General features: G+C 33.0%; 2 protein-coding genes across 2 annotated transcripts; both read right to left on the bottom strand.

The window, feature by feature from the left end:
- Window positions 1–6,955: 6,955 nt before the first annotated feature.
- On the bottom strand, window positions 6,956–9,242 carry LOC132743120 (neuropeptide Y receptor type 5-like). The gene has a single exon (XM_060731637.1). It carries the CDS (start codon window positions 9,125–9,127, stop codon window positions 8,177–8,179), a length of 951 nt encoding a protein of 316 aa, XP_060587620.1. The 5' UTR covers window positions 9,128–9,242; the 3' UTR covers window positions 6,956–8,176.
- Window positions 9,243–11,903: 2,661 nt separating this feature from the next.
- On the bottom strand, window positions 11,904–17,164 carry LOC132743124 (substance-P receptor-like). Its single transcript, XM_060731641.1, has 3 exons — window positions 17,146–17,164; window positions 12,368–12,566; window positions 11,904–12,261 (listed from the first exon to the last, which is right to left on the bottom strand). Exons 1-3 carry the CDS (start codon window positions 17,162–17,164, stop codon window positions 11,985–11,987), a joined length of 495 nt encoding a protein of 164 aa, XP_060587624.1. The 3' UTR covers window positions 11,904–11,984.
- Between the last annotated feature and the right edge of the window lie 2,245 nt (window positions 17,165–19,409).

Below are 19,409 nucleotides of genomic sequence, written 5' to 3'. Positions count from 1 at the left end.
TGCTTTCATTAAGAAATAAAGTTATTATAACTATGATTTCCCTGATATTTTACAAATATTCAAACTTTTCTAAAAGAATACAGTTCCTCTCCACATTCTTTTGACACAAAATGTACATAACTGACTTCTTTAAAGAATTTGTAAAAAAATGTTTTATAGGCACAGAAATCCATATTTATCAATTCTTTAGAGATGTTTTAAGATTTAGAGCATGTTAAACAATACCGTTAAGGCATCGAGTACTTTGGTAATGGTCATAACAATGACCATTGTTAGAATTTCACTTGGCGGGGATAAACTTTATTTAAACTTTCGTGTCATTTAGGAACATATTAAGGCTACGAGTGAGGCTTGGCGCGCCTAAAACCGGTTTAAACTCCCCAGTGGTGTAACTACCACTGACCGTTCCAAGGCGGTACCCCTCTGTGTTCCTTCACGTGTTTTCCATATCTTTTTGTTACTTGTTTTTGAATATTTACATGTTTTACCCCTTCTTCCATTCACCCCTCCTTTTTCAACCAAACAGCCCTTAGCCCTTTTATTCCCATATTGGCCCGTTTAAGTTTTTTTATTATTTCGCACATTGCTTGTCTCTCTCCTTTCGCCGTCCTTGTGTCTGGTCGGTGCTTTCTATGTGCCCTGCTTGGGTGTGTCGGGAGGGGGGGGGGTCTGCGTCCTGTGAAGTTTGCCTTGTTGATCTTGATATTCTCGTTTTTTTGTGTAGTCTATATCTTATGTTGACGAAACTATAAATGTCGAAAGATCAATAATTGTTTGTCATAACTCATGTTTACACATTCATCTATGGTTTGTTTCACATGTTGTTTATTTATTGCTATGACCAAAATTCTGTTTACATTTAAAAAAAACAACTTTTACATAGGTCATGTTTTGATGCAATATCTGGCGACAAAGCTTAATATCTCTGTTAAATCTTTCATACTGCATGACATAGCCTGAGAAATTCAAGATATTTACATGTTATAATAGACTGAATGGTGATATATAGCGCATGCTTTCTATTTTTTTGTTTGAAGAATAATAACTAGGTGCCTTGTTTATAGTAATATATTTGTTTTAGACTTACAAGACATGCACTGTTAAAAAGATTGTATCAATTGAAACTTCAGCCTACTATTTTTATCCGACATGTAAGACATCAATCTTTAAAAGTGTATTGATTTAGCAGATATCGGTGGACAAAAATAGAATTATTGATATACACTCAAATAGTTTATTTAAACTATCACGAAGAACCTCTTCTTTCTCTGTATGTTTATGGTTTATTGCGTTATTCTAATTAGAAATCAATCCTTGTTTGTTTTCCATATACACGCCTTTTATATTATTATTCCGTCAGATAAAAATTTGTGATACATTTATTATACAAATATAATGGAACTGAAAGACAATAAAGTAATGACGTCATGAAGATCTAAAATTACTTAGCAATAATGAATCAATTTATGCTTTCGTCATAACAATCCACTAAATGATTTTACACAATTTCATATATTTTCATATATCTTATACGTACAAAGTAAATTTATAAAAAAAATATCAAACGCAAAATGTCATTTTTTCTTGTTAATTTTTCTGCTCTTATTCTCATTGTGGGATTATATTTTCGATATTTTGACAACTGACACAAATACATTCATAATTTGACAAATCCATGTTCACATACATTATAATTCACATACATTATAATAATACAAGATATAAGGTACTAAAACATTACGGGAAAGACTACAATCGTATAATTGTGATTATAACATAATTATTTTGTTGATCATTACTGTAATTTCTATTTAGTGTTTGAAAATATTTATGTCCAGTAGGATTGCAATATTTCAAATTAATCGTAACACATTTACTTTTACGCCTGGCCAATTTAATTTTGTTAATACGTACGTGTTCTAATATACTTAAACCTAATACTAAAATGGTCTTTTAATCAATTTTGAATATTTAGGACAACGCTATTCTGCTATCATTCCTTGATACAAAAAAACACGATACATATCTTCTAGTAGGCTCTAGACAGGTTATAAATCAACCTAAGTCTTTCTGTCGAACGACAATTCTCTCAAATTATTTACCGACATTCATAAGGAAATGGAATAACGACAGTCATTGTGCAAGAGCTTTATAACACGCTATTTTTACATATTCATTATCTCTCCGTATGATATAAATCAGTGTTAAAGCTGTCACAACATGGAATTTTATTGAGAGAAAGAATGCTAAGTACATGCAAATCTTGAAACATAAAACAGCAATACTTGTACTTTCTTTTTTAGTTCATCAAGGAATATAATTCGTTGAAGATGTTGTGAAATTATACTTTTGGTTGTTCTGTAGTTTAATTCATTTTATCATCATCAACATCACCATCATCATTCCTTGCATTTTATGTCGTCATCGTGATCATCATCATCATCATCACCACCATCATTATCATCATCATCAACAACATCATTTATCAATAGATATCCATTGTTGCGTTAATTTTTTGTCTATGTTGTCTCTGAGGTAAAAAACCAACTCCCCCTACTGTGCCTCCTCTTTGAATATCTATCGAAGTGAAGGTTATTTAATTTAAGTATATCATTCTTGTCACTATGTTACTGCTACATGTTTTTTGTTGTTTTTTCTTTCAACTTATTTATGGTACTTAAGATTCAGTTAGATATCAGATTTGTTTTGGGAGGCTTTTGTTGGCGGTTCTTACCTCCAAGTAAGATTCTTTCGCGAAATTTCATATTGAACTATACCATGAAATCACTTTGAGCGCTCAATTTAGTAATTATAATTCATTTTATGGTATTTTGAAACAATGCCGATTTTCATTCACTGCAACATGAATTTAAGGTTTTTAATTGTGGTATACGTTTGTAAAATGACCAGACGCTAAATGTGAGAATATAACTATAATACTTTCTTTAATCGAATCAAAATATTGGATACTGTTACCGTTTATAAAACAATAATGAAATATATATATTCTAGAAAGATTATTATTAGATGATAGTATATATATTATTACAATAAAAACTATAAAATAATCATTACTAGCTTAAACTTCTGTCAAAAATTCTCATAACTATATTTTTGATAAAGGTTACATTACACATTTATTATTAATTTCATCCAATTTTGTTTGCTTTAAGGTCAGTATGAATTATTCATTGGAAATGAAAAATATTTCTATAAATGGATCGTGGACGACAAATTACAACGCTTTTAGTAAACATCCTATCCCAACTGATTTAACATTCATAAAATGTATGAGAACCTAAATGAATAGAACACAAACTGTGTGGTTTGGTTATCAAACTTGACGGTTCATACAATTAATTTCATAAAATACTACCCATTTTGTCAAAATGGTCAAAAAATGGAAGCCTTAAAGAACGCAAAAAAAGCGGGGAAATTGAAATTGTTAAAGGCTCAGTTTAAGTGAACCTGTTCAAAGATAACAGTGCTTAATGCAGGTTTGATTTAATGGGTAAAAAGCTATATCTTATAAAAACAAGAGCCGGTTGAACCAGGTGATGCTCCCCGATTAGGTTTAGGACACAGGAAGGTATACCTCTTGTTGTGTCAAGAGTTATGCCACAGACAAAGTTCAAAGTGTAAAAACAACCCAAATATTGTGCACAACACATTGTCTCAATATTGTGATCATTTTTCTGAAATAGTTGTAAAATCCGACTTCAAATAACGAAGTAATGCACCGGACATGATTTTGCTGCAAGAACATGACATGACCTTGACCTTCAAGGTAGCGACCCAAATGTTGCGCGCGACACAATGTCTCAATATGGGGATCATTTCTTTGAAATATTTTTAAAATCCGACTTCAAATAATGAAGTTATGGACTGGACACGATCTTGCTGCAAGGTCATGCTGTGACCTTGACCTTCAAGGCAGCAACCAAAATGTTGCGCGCGACACATCGTCTCAATATGGTGATTATTTCTGTGAAATAGTTTTAAAATCCGACTTCAAATAATGAAGCTATGGACCGGACAAGATTTTGCAGCATGGTCATGCTGTGACCTTGACCTTCAAGGTAGCGACCCAAATGTTGCGCGCGACACATCGTCTCAATATGGTGATCATTTCTGTGAAATATTTTTAAAATCCGACTTCAAATAATGAAGCTATGGACCGGACACGATTTTGCTGCAAGTTCATGCTGTGACCTTGACCTTCAAGGTAGCGACCAAAATGTTGCGCGTGACACGTCGTCTCAATATGGTGATCATTTCTGTGAAATATTTTTAAATCTTACTTCAAATAATGGAGTTATGGACCGGACAGGATTTTGCTGCAAGGTTATGCTGTGACCTTGACCTTCAAGGTAGCGACCAAACTGTTGCGCGCGACACGTCGTCTCAATATGGTGATCACATCTGTGATATAGTTTTAAAATCCGACTTCAAATAACAAAGTTATGGGCCGGACACTAATTCGAGACGTACGTACGTACGGACGGACTGACGGACGGACGGACGGACGGACAACCCGACGACTATATGCTCCCCCGAAATTTTTCGGGGAGCATAAAAATTCAAAAAATTACTCACATTAATTAAGTTTGTTTCAATAATCTTCTAGCCAATTCTAGAAAGAGTTACATAAAATGTCTTTCTTAATTAATACATTACAGTACGTAAACTATTTTCTAAAATTAGACAATATTTTTTGCACTTTCTGCTGCGCTTTTCTTGTCGAAAATTTACAGGCTTTTATTAATAAATACTGGTTAGATTTTTTTTTTAAATCCGAGATCATAAGCATTTGCCATGAAGTGTATCGTGTTTTTAATTTTTGCACTGCTATTAATTAAAGTTTACAATCAGAAATGTGTTCTTAATGACATTTCTTAAACCATTCATGTGTTTTGGGTATAAGCCCCACGAAATGGAAATTGATATACGAATTACGTTACACGTGTCATACAATATTTACAAACATATTCGTTCATATTAAGCCTCTTTAATTTAAGATTCGGATTGAACATGCTCGAATTGAAAACAAGAATAAAGATCAACACCGCAAAGGCAACGTTCACAGGACGCAGCCCCCCGACACACACAAGTAGGGCACCCAGAAGGGACCAAACCAAAACCTGGAGTGAACATAAATGCCGTGAAAGGAGAGGGACATGTAATGTGTGAAATAATATAAACTAAAATCATATGAAAGTGACCTTAAAAGTCTAAAGTTGGCCAACTTGCGCACCTAAGAATTTTAACGGTTTTCGTCACTTGTCAAAACTTGTTCTTGTTTTAAATGTACTATCGATAAAATACAATCATCTAACATGATTTCCGCAAATCGTTAACAGGTTTTTCTGATGTCATTCTTTTTAAAATTTCGACATAATTCATCAGCGTGTTTTTACAGTAAGCATGATTCCCTTAACCCGTTGAAAAGAAAAAAGTAAACAAAATTGACGTAATTTGACGTTTACCAGAAACGTAATATAACCACCAAGTAATGCCTGTAATGAAACCAACAAAAAATATGGTAAAAAAGCAACACGGACGATGTTAATATATTATGCACGGTTTGCAAATGGTACGGGCGTTTGTCAAATTTGAAAAGGAGTTTTGCATGCGATTCGGACGAAAGGAAATTGTAAGTATCTTAAAGATTAAAGATCAGTAAAAATTCTGAACACAAACAACTGACAGACATTCTTAGAATGCGAACGGATCCGGTTCGCTGGGTACCCAGGCTATTTACCAAGGTCGAACTGAATGAAATCATAGCATGAATGTCAAGTGAGAATTTAAATGTTGATGTCGGAATAACGTCGTGACTTGCATCGCTCCCTTTGTAATACAAAGCTTCACCTTTTTGTGAACCCATATCATTAAATGTATGAAATCTTGCAAGTAAATTTAATTTGAATATTCACATATTTAAAAAAGCTATGCTATCTTCTTTTATTATATTAAAGTATCATGCAAGCTTTTGGGATTGCCGTTGTTTCTACTAAATGTCTAGTCTCTGTTGATTTGTCTATGTCATAAGTCTATGAACAGGCTCAATCAAACCGAGCCAGCAACTTTTTCAATTTTGCCTTTTTGGAGATCTACATGGACTATGTTTTATTCTACTCTTTTCTTTACGGCATATTATATCGTATAAGTTTTATATCAAAATACAGAACTGTCCGGAAGCCATCATGAAATCCTAATAAGACTTCCATCAAGAGATAAACGGTCTTAGAGGAAGACGCGTCATCACGCATAATACGGTATTAAAGTTTCCCCTGAAATTGATTGAAAAAAAAACATTGTCATGACCTTATCAAATGACGAAACGTGTCACACAATGGTCAGTGAAATGAGCTTACGCAATCATGCAAAGGTTAACGAATAATCACTGTTAAACGAAAAAAACACCGAATCTTTATGAACTTTTCTTACATGTATTTAACTATCAGTTTGGAGAAATTCCGGGATGTTCAGAAAATGAAAAAAAAAGTAGTTCTAATCATTTTACCGCATCAAAACAGAAGACACAGTCACACATCACTCAATGTAATTTAAAAACAGGAGTGCCATGTTATTAATCTAGAACTTTGAAGGACTTGCTTGTGTATTTACATATGTGTACAAAGATTTAACAATGTCGAAGTATTTCAGGTCCAGATTTGTTCTTTTTCCTTTAAAATACAAATGTATATTCATTGTATGCTAGTATATAAATAACTGAATGATTTAACACGACAACAAAGTAAAGTACGTTTTTTATCATTACAAGATTTTTTTCTGCTTTGCATGTATTCAGAATATCATCACCGTTTTAACAGCCTCTGAAGTACAAACAACTGTTTTTCCAATATGTGAGTCAATTAATGTTTTTTTGTGTTTTTTTTTTTAATCTTGAAAGCAGAGATCTCTTGATAACTTTGAGAAAAGGATTGCAGATTTATTTGAAAACGTTTTTATAACAAAAGACAACAAGTACAAATTGTCACATTTGTATCAGAACAAATAATTGTGTAACTACAGGTAAAATAGACATTATCACAAGGAATATTCATAAACACAGTTCTACATTTTACAGGAATATGAATACATGAAATATTGAAATAACATAAATAGCAGTATTGTTTGGTATCAGGTACCTTTTGTAAGGTCCGATATAGACGAGGAGTAAAAAGAAAGGAAGAATAAAAATTTGGAAAGTTAAGGTCATGTTTTTGTTTTTTAATTGTAATAGATTTGTGTGACAAATTGGAGTTTATTTACGCAATTACCATTATTCTAACATATAACACACTTTTAGACCTTGATAACTAGTTTTCCTTTTTTATACAAAAAATCGCAATGAGATTGATTTCAATATTGCTTCTTTTTTACGTAGGATTTCATTTTTTTTGTTCAATTTCGATTGACTTGTTTTCTTTTTTCCAACAGAAACTACTTTGAACTTTTAGCGGGTTTTCCGTGTCTTGTTTATTTTAGGTTTGCCATTGCATAGAAGTTTGCTTACTTAGCCTAAACCAATCAATAAAAAATGTAACATAAATTAAAGGTCAGAGCACTCGGACTTCTAGGAAATATTTTGAACAAGCTTTAGTATCTTATCATGATATTGCATCTTGTTTGTTTGTTTTTGTTTTTTTTGTTAATGTTTTGCTGGGTTTTTTTTTTGTGTGTGTGTGTGTGTGTGTGTGTGTGTGTGTGTGTGTGTGTGTGTGTGTGTGTGTGTGTGTGTGTGTGTGTGTGTGTGTGTGTGTGTGTGTGTGTGTGTGTGTGTTTCAGATACTGTTAATATGAAGGTTGCAGGCTCTGTTTGATATAATTTATAAAGATTACAGTCGACTCGAATGTATTTGATTGACCCATTTTCATGAATCTTTTGTGTCTTTATCTAGAAGTTTCCAGGCAATGATGAAATAAGATAACATAAGAGCAGAAAAATGATAGAGATCGAAAATAAATTGTTACAAATAAATCAGATTAAATGAAAGCATTCCGTACTTTCGCTAAAGAATCATTCTCTTGTACGGATATGAAAATAAAGAAAACAATCTTATCAAACGTATGACACAGTTTACTTTAATAAAATAGTTAACTTTTGATTAAATCCTAGAAAACGTGGCAGTGAATTAAAAGTCCATCCTACAATATATCCATCGGATTTTTATTCACAAAACTGTTGACACCTCAGTAAATCTTTGAATTCAGTCTTGAATTTTTCGCTCATGAAAGCGTATATAAATGGATTATATATTGTAGAACTCATAGCCACTAGGTGGGCTATGAAGAAAATCAGGCTATAGTACGGAGAGTATGTCTGATGGAAATCTGATATGATATGAAACAGATTCAATGGCATCCAGCAGACGACAAATATCGTAACAACATAAATCATCATTTTGTTCGTCCGGCGTTTCCTTTGTATTTCTCTTTGTTCGCGTTCAGAATCTGTGCTATTCCTTACAACACGAGACTTTGAACGTCTGTCCAATGCCAGTGAAATTTGCACGTAACAGTATATAATTATACTGCATGGTATCAAATACTGAAGTATCATGTTTGTAAAAGTAAAGGATTGCCGAGACTGCTCATTCGGCCATGTTTTTCGACATATCACAGTATCATTCACAATTATTGTTTTTCTGAAATATCCCAGAGGCCATGAAATGGCAGTGGACAAAGTCCAAATGAAAACTACGATAACGAAACACGTACATCGTCCTATTTTTGGTTTAAGGGGGTAAACAATGGCAAAATATCTGAGCACGGCTATGACTGTACATGAAAGAGTTGACACGTATACTAATATACACATCGTCATCGGCAATAAAGCACATAAAAACTCTCCAAAAATCCATGATTCCATAAAAAATGTCAAAGGCGTAAAAGGAATAGCAAATAAGCCCATCATAATATCAGATGTAGCTAAATTAGCTATATTAATGTTTGTTGTACTTTGCATTGCCTTCTTTCGAAGGACAACATAAACGACTAGCAAGTTACCGCTTATTCCAAGCAGAAATACTATAATGTAAAATATGATGAACACAATTTGAAGAGATGTGGTTTGAAGTAAAATGTCGTCGTACACCATTGCTGCATTTAATGTACTCATTTAAGTCCTCTGAAGAATTGAACAAGTTTTCGTGTAATGTGTTTTTCTTTGCGGGTTATTTCATCAATTAATTATCGTCGCATCTTCATCACAATCTGTTGCGTGTCAGACTGCCATTAAACTTGAAAAATATAAATAAAGTAATATTTGCTTTTGAATAACGGTTAAAAAAGATGCTAGTAAATCTGAAAGTGTACAAAGCTATATCTGATACAAATATTTACAAAAAAAATAAAAACTGTAAAATTAAGTAGTTCTCATAACCTAACATTAGTTTCTTGAAAGAATTGTATCATAGAGTTTCAATATTTGTCAAAAATATGCAATTCAAAAGTACTGTAACATAATAAAATATCCAGAAACAGAATAGTCTGCTGCTATTTTAGATCTCTTACATGACCTATTTGCTTTCAATAAAATATACTGACAAGTTTCTTTCATTCTAGCTATTCACAAAATAAACAACTATTTTTCAACAGACAACAAATTTATAGCTTTATACACTTGAATGCTATGTATCATATTCATCGTTGGTTCTTAAGGTTTACAGTTAAACCTTTATTAAAGACATATGCGAATAAAACCACCCTTTAAATGAAGATCACGTTTTGACATACCTTCATTATTTAAAATACAATTAAATACACTTCGAATAAAGACCACCTGTCAGCAAGGGCTATGTAAGGTCTCTCCTTTTGATGGTTTTTATTCAAATACACAATTTGACTGTTGCTTCAAAGAAAAACGCTGAGAATCAACAAATAAATAAAATTTGAGAAGTCCTCGATCTTTGCCACTTGATTTAAAACGCATAGTTCTTCAACATTTTCTTTACGCTTCGTATAAGCCTTAATTTAGTCGTGTTCAACCTTTTCTCATAGCCGGAATGTTTGGCATGTATTACTATTTATAAATAGTATCTAATAATATCACGTGACTGATTAATCCGATCACACCCAGAATTTTATAATCATACCAACCAATCATAATTGATATGCTTATGAAGCTTTACTAAGGGGTTATTTGGTATAAATAGTCAGTTCCAAGCTGACCATCATACACAACACATTGTTTGTCTTATCATTAAACACATTTTCGACTAGAAAAACAAAAGAGTAAACTTATAACATACTTATCCCCTTAATAATGTATCCTTATTTTTAATATTATTCTAATGTTTCTTTGCAAGAATCTCTTCGTATGTTGTTCACGGGACATACCAACAAACTGAAGCAATGAGACATCGTTATATATGTTATTTATCTACGTCATAGTTTAGAGTTATTGGCAGTGAGATATGTGTTCAGTTACTTTAACATAAATGTAACCTTTAGAATCGGCATCTATTCATAAATGAATAATGGAATTAATTTGATAACTGATACAGTAACATTTGAAAATGCTAACAAATGCTAATCAGAAATGAATCAGAAGCAAAATATAAATTATAGTCCGATAAGTTAACCAGTTCATTATATGCAATGGTGGGTCAATATAATATGCATTAATAAATATATTTTCTAATTCAGCTCATGATTCTTGTTTCTGCTTTAATAATTTACTCTCAATTTATATTAAAGCCATGTGCGTAGTCAAACGATTTAGAGTTTCAAATTTAATAATAGGACCTTACTTCATGTAAATTTGGCCGGAAAACACGCTCAGTTAAAAGTGTTAACTTAAAAGCTCTAGCAAACCTAGGAAAATTTCATTTCCATGTTTGAAATGACATTTGTAATATTTATGGCAACAATGAAGTGTCTTATGCAAATGTTTTGAGTAGGATGTTTGATTTAAAAAAGGACTTAAGTCCATTGAAAATGCTTGTAAATCTGGTTGAAAATGCCCCGTAACTTCTGAGAAAAATACACGCATTAAATAGAGAAAATCAGAATCCCTAAAGAACGCCAAAAGTGACAATATTGAAAACATTGCATGCTCGGTTTGACTATTACTGTTTATTGACAGTAATGGGGAGTGCAAGTTACCGTCCACGCTTCGTTGCACCGGCTTAATTAGAACGTGAAATTTAGCAATTATTTTTTGTAATTAAAAAAGAGTTGTTGATTTCTTTCATAAATGATTTGTTAATAAAATGTTGTGTTTTGTATGTATTCAGACAGTTTCAACAGACTCTGAAATACAAACATATGTTTTTGAATATGTAAGTCAAAGGATGTTTTTTTTTTAATCTTAAAAGGACAGACCTGTCATAACAATGAAAAAAGTGGACTACAAAAAGATAGCATATCTATTTATAAACGCTTTTAACAGCACAAATTGTCCCTATTATATCAGAACAGTATATACTATAATATACAGCCCCGCCTATCCCGCCTCCGCTTATAGCGTGTATTCGCTCGGCGCCCCCGCTGATTCTTGACTTTTCGTTTGGCGGAGTCTCTGGGCGAAAACACGTTATTTATCGGGGGCGCGGGCGAAGTTTTATTATCAAAGGGCGGTGTTTTATTTATTAAACTTCGTCCCGCGCCCCAATTATTAGTATGTTTTAGTTCCGCGCCCGCCTTTCTAACTTGTTAATTCTCGACTTTCCGCTTGGCGGGGTTGCAGGGTGAGAGCAAGAATGACGCAAATCAGCCACCAATGTAAGCATTCTGTTCTTTCGCTAAAGAAACATCTATATGGATGTATTAATGGATATAAAAAATAAAGAAAACCATAATTACTAAGTTTATGACACAGTTTTGCTGACATGAAATAATCTAATTTGATTTAATCTTAAATTATCTGGCACTTATTGAAATAAAAAGTTCATCCTTCAATAAATCCAACGTATTTTTATTTACAAAACAGGCAGCAACTCAGTAAAGCTTTGAATTCAGTCTTGATTTTTCGCTCATGAAAGCAAAGCGTATATAAATGGATTATATATAGTAGATCTCATAGCCACTAGGTGGGCTATGAAGAAAATCAGGCTATAGTGCGGGGAATATTTAAATGTCTGATGGAATTCTTGTATCATAAGATTCAATGGCATCCAGCAGACGACAAATATCGAAACAACATAAATCATCATTTTGTTCGTCCGGCGTTTCCTTCGTATTTCTCTTTGTTCGCGTTCAGAAACTGTGCTATTCCTTACAACATGAGACTTTGAACGTCTGTCCAATGCCAGTCAGTGAAATTTTCACGTAACAGTATATAATTATACTGCATGGTATCAAATACTGAAGTATGATGTTTGTAAAAGTAAAGAATTGTCGAGACTGTCATTTCGGCCATTTTTCTACACACAGCACAGTATCATTCACAATTTTGGTTCTACTGAAATATCCCAGAGGCCATGAAATGGTGCTGGACAAAAACCAAATGAAAACTACGATAACGAAACATGTACATCGTCCCATTTTTGGTTTAAGAGGGTAAACAATGGCAAAATATCTGAGCACGGCTATGACTGTACATGAAAGAGTTGACACTTATATTTATATACACATCATCATCGGCAATAAAGCACATAAAAACTCTCCAAAAATCCATGATTTCATAAAAAATTGCCAAAGCGTAAAAGGAATAGCAAGTAAGCCCATCATAATATCAGATAAGATATTAGATAGAGTTGAAAAATTCAGATCATTACAGTATCTGTTCAGGGTAATGAAACGAATAACACATAGGTTTGTAACACTCATAAAATATCAATTTCGTAAATATACTGTTTTACATTAAAAAGCAAAATATTTCTAAATAATTTTGGAAAAATCCATATGAATAAACAGGACTTTTTACCACATATTTTTTTTTTTAATTTATAAACGATAACATCAAATTGTTAGGAAATCATCAAGCGAATTATCTGATTATATTGTTAATCTGTTTCTTTAAAGGGGAACTAAAATCTGAGGAAGCTAAATGAAGCGCACGTCGATAAATAAGGTACATGTCCAAAATTAACTCATCAAAGAGTTACAATATTAGGACAATGTAAACAATATCATTGTAAATGTAGGTTTGCAATTCCGATTATTTTAATAATGCGAACTGACGGTTAATATATTTTAATTCTCTATTCTTTGTTAATCTCTAAATGGACATTCCCAGTAATTAGCAGTGAAATAATTGTTCAGCTTTTTTTGTAGGTCAACTACTCAGAAACAATTTTACAAAAAAAATCGTATGTTCTGTTGTGTAAATCAGGTCAACCAGTGACCATGTATTATTCCAGTGTAGCAATTGGACAGTCAGTCAGCCAATTTGCATAAAACTGTAAACATTGAAAAGGTCCATAATGTTGGAAATTGATATTTGAAAAATTTGAGTTTTAAGTAAACAGTAGTTTTATTGTGGCCAAGGAAACGGGAGGCAAAATAGAGACGGTCAAAAATAGTTGGTTCATGAAAAATGAAAGAACATTACAATAGATACACCTAATACAGTTGTATTCAATAAAATAACCAAAACAGTATTGATTCGTAATAAGAAATCCTGGCGTTAGAGATGACCTTTGTTTGTAACCAATTTGAGAATAACAGTCACGTCTGGAGCTTATAACGACTAGTATATCTAGAAAACATTAGTTAATTCTATGCAATTCTGCCGTTGTCCTAATGCCATGATTAAACACTTTTGATACGTTTAATTGTCGACTTTCGCTTATGTTGATGCCAATAGTTTTATTCTATGCCAATTATGTTTGCCGTAGAGTGAATTTACCAATGCCTTCGGTGGGCTAAACCGAGTCTGCAAAAGAAAATGTTATGAAACTCCATTTGATGGATTAATTCATACTGAACTAATGATGTACTGATTTTTATGGAAATTTAAAAACTAGTACTTTTTTGTTAGAATATTATATCGAGAATATATTAATATTACTCTCATTTCTGAAATCTAGCCTGAACAACAAAAAATATCTTTAAATGTTATTCTAATAGACCTACATGGATCTTGCTAATCAAAACATGAAGTTGCCATTTTTGTGTTGACTCGGGCTTGTGTTCACATATTATGGACATTTGTGAAATTGTCAGAAAATGATAAGAACAGGGTGACTACATATTTAGATTATGAGAGTTGAGCTGTGTTTTAAAATTATCAAATTATGAAACACACGTCAAATACTCATAACTCCTTCTATAATAGTGATTTTTTACAACAAAACGAATCATCCTTTCCAGAAAGGTAAAATATTGCAGGCCAATATCCGACACGTTCGGACAATGTCTTTAACTTGGCGTCCCGTGCGAAATACGCAATTTAGTATCAATGAGTGATAAATTTGCCTGAATAGGAAGAATAGTGGTCAGGGTGACTTCCTATGTAACTCTCGTTTCATATAGACTTATTGAAATGTCAAGCAGTAAAGCATATGTTAGCTTAAGGGCAAAAGTTCTAATAATTACGCACAATTTGCATTTTAGAGAACACATACGTAGTTTCTTTCAAATAAACAAAATTGTCGTAATTTGGCGTTTACCAGAAACTGAATATAACCACCAAGTAATGCGTGTAATGAAACGAACAAAATGATAAAAAAGCAACACGGACGATGTATATATGCATGCACGATTTGCAAATGGTACGGGCGTTTGTCAAATTTGAAAAGGAGTTTTGCAGGCGATTCGGACGAAAGGAAAGTGTAAGTATCTTACAGATTAGAGATCAGTACGGAAAACAGACAGTCATTCTTGGAATGTGAACAGAACTGTATGCTGGGTGCCCAGGCTATTTACCAAGGTCGAACTGAATGAAATCATAGCCTGAATGTCAAGTGAGAATTTCAATGAATCACGTTGATGTAGGAATGACGTCGTGACTTGCACCGCTCCCTTTGTAATGCACAGCTTCAACTCTTTGTGAACTGTATGAAATCTTGCAGGTATATTGAATTTAAATAAGCACATGTTTGAAAAAGCTACCTGTTTTTATTCTATGAAAGTATCAAGCGAGCTTTTGGGACTGTCGTTGTTTAAATTGTATGTATAGTGTTTGTTAATTTGCCTCTGTCATATGTCTATGAACAGGCTCAATCAAACCGAGACTGCAACATTTTCAATTTTGCCTTTTTGAAGTTCTACATGGACTATGTTTTATTCTACTCTTTTCTTTACGGCATATTTATATCGTACGAGTTTTATATTAAAATACAGAACTGTCAGGAAGTCATCATGAAATTCTAATAAGATTTCCATCCAGAGATAAACGGTCTTAGAGGAAGACGCGTCATCACGAATAATATGGTATTCAAGTTTCCCCTGAAATTGATTGAAGAAAACATTGACATGACCTTATCAAATGACGAAACATGTCACACAATGGTCAGTGAAATGAGCTTACGCAATCATGCAAGGGTTGACGAATGATCGCTGTTAAACGAAAAACACCGATCATATTTATGAACTTTCTTACATGTATTTAACTATCAGTTTGGAGTAATTCTGGGATGTTCAGAAAATTACAGCATTCCGATATCATGATTTAATGTCCCTTACTTTGTATTCAAATGTGGTATTCAGAATATATAACTATCAAACGTTTTTCAGTTAAAATAGATGCATTGAAGTAGTTTTTATCCATATTTTTCAACTCAGTTTACCATACGAGTAGAGAATAAAAGAAATGACTTAATGACAAATCATATCAAAATATAAGACACAGTCACAAATCACTTAATGTAATTTAAAAACAGGAGTGCCATATTATTAATCTAGAACTTTGAAGAAGTTAGCAAATGAAGTTGTATACAAATATTTAGCAATGTCGAAGTATTTCAAGTCCAGAAATGTTCTTTTTCCCTTTAAATATATTCCTAGTATACTAGTATGTGAATAACTGAAAGATTAAACACGACTTTAAAGTGAAGTACGTTTTTTTATCATTACAAGTTTCTTTCTCTAAATCGAATTCCAAGTTTTTGACAGCATTTACATTGTATACCTATCAATGCCAAGCAAAGAGTAATGCTCAGATTAAAATGGCCTGCTACACTCGTAAAGTACAACTCATTAATAGTAGTTTCGCCTAATAGTTATATATTTTTTGTAAACATCAGTGAATAATGAAATAAAATTGTTCCTTGAAAGAGAAGCTTTGGCTAATTTACGATCTGTTACTATCAAGATAAAAAGCCGTACGTGTTTTAAGTTTTCTAGCAAAAATAGAGAGAAATAAGGAATTCCTAAAGAGCGTACAAAACGACAAAATTGAAAATGTTGCAGGCTTGGTTTGATTGAGCCTGTTCATGAACGGTAACAGATGACAAGTATATCAGAAGTTTTTACGATAATTTCTTTTGCTTGACTAATAGAAGTTCGTGTATCTTGAAAAAGATATCAATTCGATTTTTATACTAATGTGGTTGACCATGATTTTGATATGTACGATCGTGCATATTATAATACTGCACGTTTGTAACGTCGGTTTTCATTGGATAATCGTGACTTTTATATAGTTTTATATACGCGGCTGTTGTCGATTAATAAAGAAATATCGCTTTATTCCTCTAAAAATGATGCTTGCTGTATTATAAATTCGTCATAAATATTTCTGACAGGTTAAATGGCCGTATATTACGGTGTTCCGTTTGGACAGTCGTGATTTTTAATTTAGTCTGTTACCGCGATGAACGATGGTACGATAGTGAAAACGCGATGGTACGATGGTGAAAATGTGATGTTACATCGCGTTTTCACCATCGTACCATCGCGCTTTCACCATCGTAACATCGCACTTTCACCATCGTACCATCGCGTTTTCACCATCGTACCATCGTGCTTTCACCATCGTACCATCGCGTTTTCACAATCGTGCCATTGCGTTTTCACCATCGTACCATCGCGTTTACACCATCGTACCATCGCGCTTTCACCATCGTACCGTTGCGTTTTCACCATCGTGCTTTCACCATCGTACTATCGCGTTTTCACAATCGCGCCATTGCGCTTACACCATCGTACCATCGCGTTTTCATCATCGTACCATCGCGTTTTCACCATCGTACCATCGCGTTTTCACCATCGTGCCATCGCGTTTTCACCATCGTACCATTGCGTTTTCACCATCGTGCCATCGCGCCATCGTACCATCGCCTTTCGGTCAGTATAATCAGTACACATACAGAAAGATGTCAGATTCTGTTACGGTAGATAATAAAAACAAGTTTAGAATACTTGATATTTAATTTGAGTTATAAATAATAAAACCTGTTATCTTTACATTAAATTTTCCATTTATGTCGTGATACTGTATATAGATCAACGACTATTTAATATATGGATATACATTTGTATATGCTATATATATGTCTGAATTTTTTCTCTTGCTTTATTTAATATATCTATTTATATTTATATTTATATATAACTTAAAAACTTTATATGTAAAGTGCACAAGGATGACAACATTTTTTTTTTAATTTTTGAGTGATTGCCTTTTGTTAATTTCATGTTCCAAATATTCAAAGATTTAAAAGATACACAAATATAAAGGGTGCGGGGTTCAGTAATGAGAAGGCATACATTGTTGATAAAAATATAACATTGCGCATGACAACCGGAAGACGATGGCACAATGGTGAAAACGCGGTGGCGCGATGGTGAAAAACGCGATAGTACGATGGTGAAAACGCGATGGTACGATGGTGAAAACGCGATGGTACAATGGTGAAAGCCCAATGGTACGATGGTGATAGCGCGATGGTACGAAGGTAAAAACACGATGGTACGATGGTGAAAACGCGATGACTCGATGGTGAAAACGCGTTGGCTCGATGATGAAAACACGATGGCGCGATGGTACGATGGTGAAAACGCGATGGTACGATAGTGAAAACGCGATGACTCGACGGTGAAAACGCGTTGGCTCGATGATGAAAACACGATGGCGCGATGGTACGATGGTGAAAACGCGATGGTACGATAGTGAAATCACTATGGTACGATGGTGAAAACGCGATGTAACATCGCGTTTTCACCATCGTACTATCGCACCATCGCAATTTCACCATCGTACCATCGCATTTTCATCATCGTACCATCGTGCCATCGCGTTTTCACAATCGTACCATCGTGGGTACAGACTAAAAGTCACGACTGTCCAAACGGAACACTGTAGTATATAAACGGTTGTTTGCAATATAACCCTCGCCTAGCGGCTCGGGTTATATTTACAAACAACCGTTTACATAGGGCCATATAACTTGTAAAAAATCTTTATAACTAATAATATACATGTATATTCCAGCCTATATTGATTCATGAAGTATTGACTGAAAATAAGGTGTTAAAATGACTTTTTATTATCACTACACAAAATAATACAAAAGTTGAAAAATGGTATTTGAAACCCTTTTCACAAAAGAAATATTCAGCATTTCTTGTTATTAGAAAAAAACAGTGGTTGATTTCTTGCATAAATTACTTACGGAAAAAAAAGTGGTTAGCTTTGCATGTATTCAGAATATCAACACCATTTTAACAATCTCTGAAGCACAGACAGACGTTTTTCCAATATGTGATTCAATTGATTTTTTTGTTTTTTCTTGATAACACTGAAAAAGTGAACTTATAAGAGATTGCAGATTTATTTCAAAACGTTTTTATAACAAAAGACAAGAAATACAAATTGTCACATTTGTATCAGAACAAATTATTGTGTAAATATAGGTAAAATAGACATTATCACAAAGAATATCAATAAACACAGTTTTACATGTTACAAGAATATGAATATATGTAATATTGAAATACCATAAACAGCAGTATTGTGTGGTATCAGGTATCTTTTTGTAAGGTCCTATATAGACGATGAGTAAAAAGGAAGGAAAAGTAAAGGTCATGTTGTTGTTTTCTAATTGTTATAGCTTTTGGTGACTTATTGTGGTTTATTTACGCAATTACCATAATTCTAACATATAATACACTTTAAGACCTTGATAACATGTTTTCCTTTTTTATACAAAATACTAAATGAGATTGATTTCAATATTGCTTCTTTTTTACGTAGGATTTCATTTTGTTATGTTCAATTTCGATTGACTTGTTCTTTTTTCCAACAGAAACTACTTTGAACTTTTGTCGGGTTTTCCGTGTCTTGTTTTTTTAGGTTTCCCATTACATGGAATCTTTCTAAGTTTGATTGCATCCCTTAGCCTAAACCAATCAATAAAAAATGTAACATAAATTAAAGGTCAGAGCACTCGGACTTGTAGGAAATATTTTGAACAAGCTTAAGTTACTTATCATGATATTGCATCTTGTTTGTTTTTTTTTTTTTTTTTTTTTTTTTTTTTTTTTTTTTTTTTTTTTTTTTTTTTTTGTATTTT

This window comes from Ruditapes philippinarum, unplaced genomic scaffold (assembly GCF_026571515.1).
Source record: "Ruditapes philippinarum isolate M1 unplaced genomic scaffold, ASM2657151v2 ctg5514_1_1_1_1, whole genome shotgun sequence".
Taxonomy (NCBI): domain Eukaryota; kingdom Metazoa; phylum Mollusca; class Bivalvia; order Venerida; family Veneridae; genus Ruditapes; species Ruditapes philippinarum.
The sequence above is the reverse complement of the archived record's forward strand: the minus strand, read 5'-3'. Positions and strand labels throughout refer to the sequence as shown.

Bases quoted from the DNA above. Each gene is read 5' to 3' on its own strand.
- LOC132743124 (XM_060731641.1), bottom strand. The intron at 12,262-12,367 runs GCCGAAATGACA...ATTTCACTGACT, and splicing joins GTGCTGTGTGTAGAAAAATG to GGCATTGGACAGACGTTCAA.
- LOC132743120 (XM_060731637.1), bottom strand. From the start codon at position 9,127: ATGAGTACATTAAATGCAGCAATGGTGTACGACGACATTTTACTTCAA.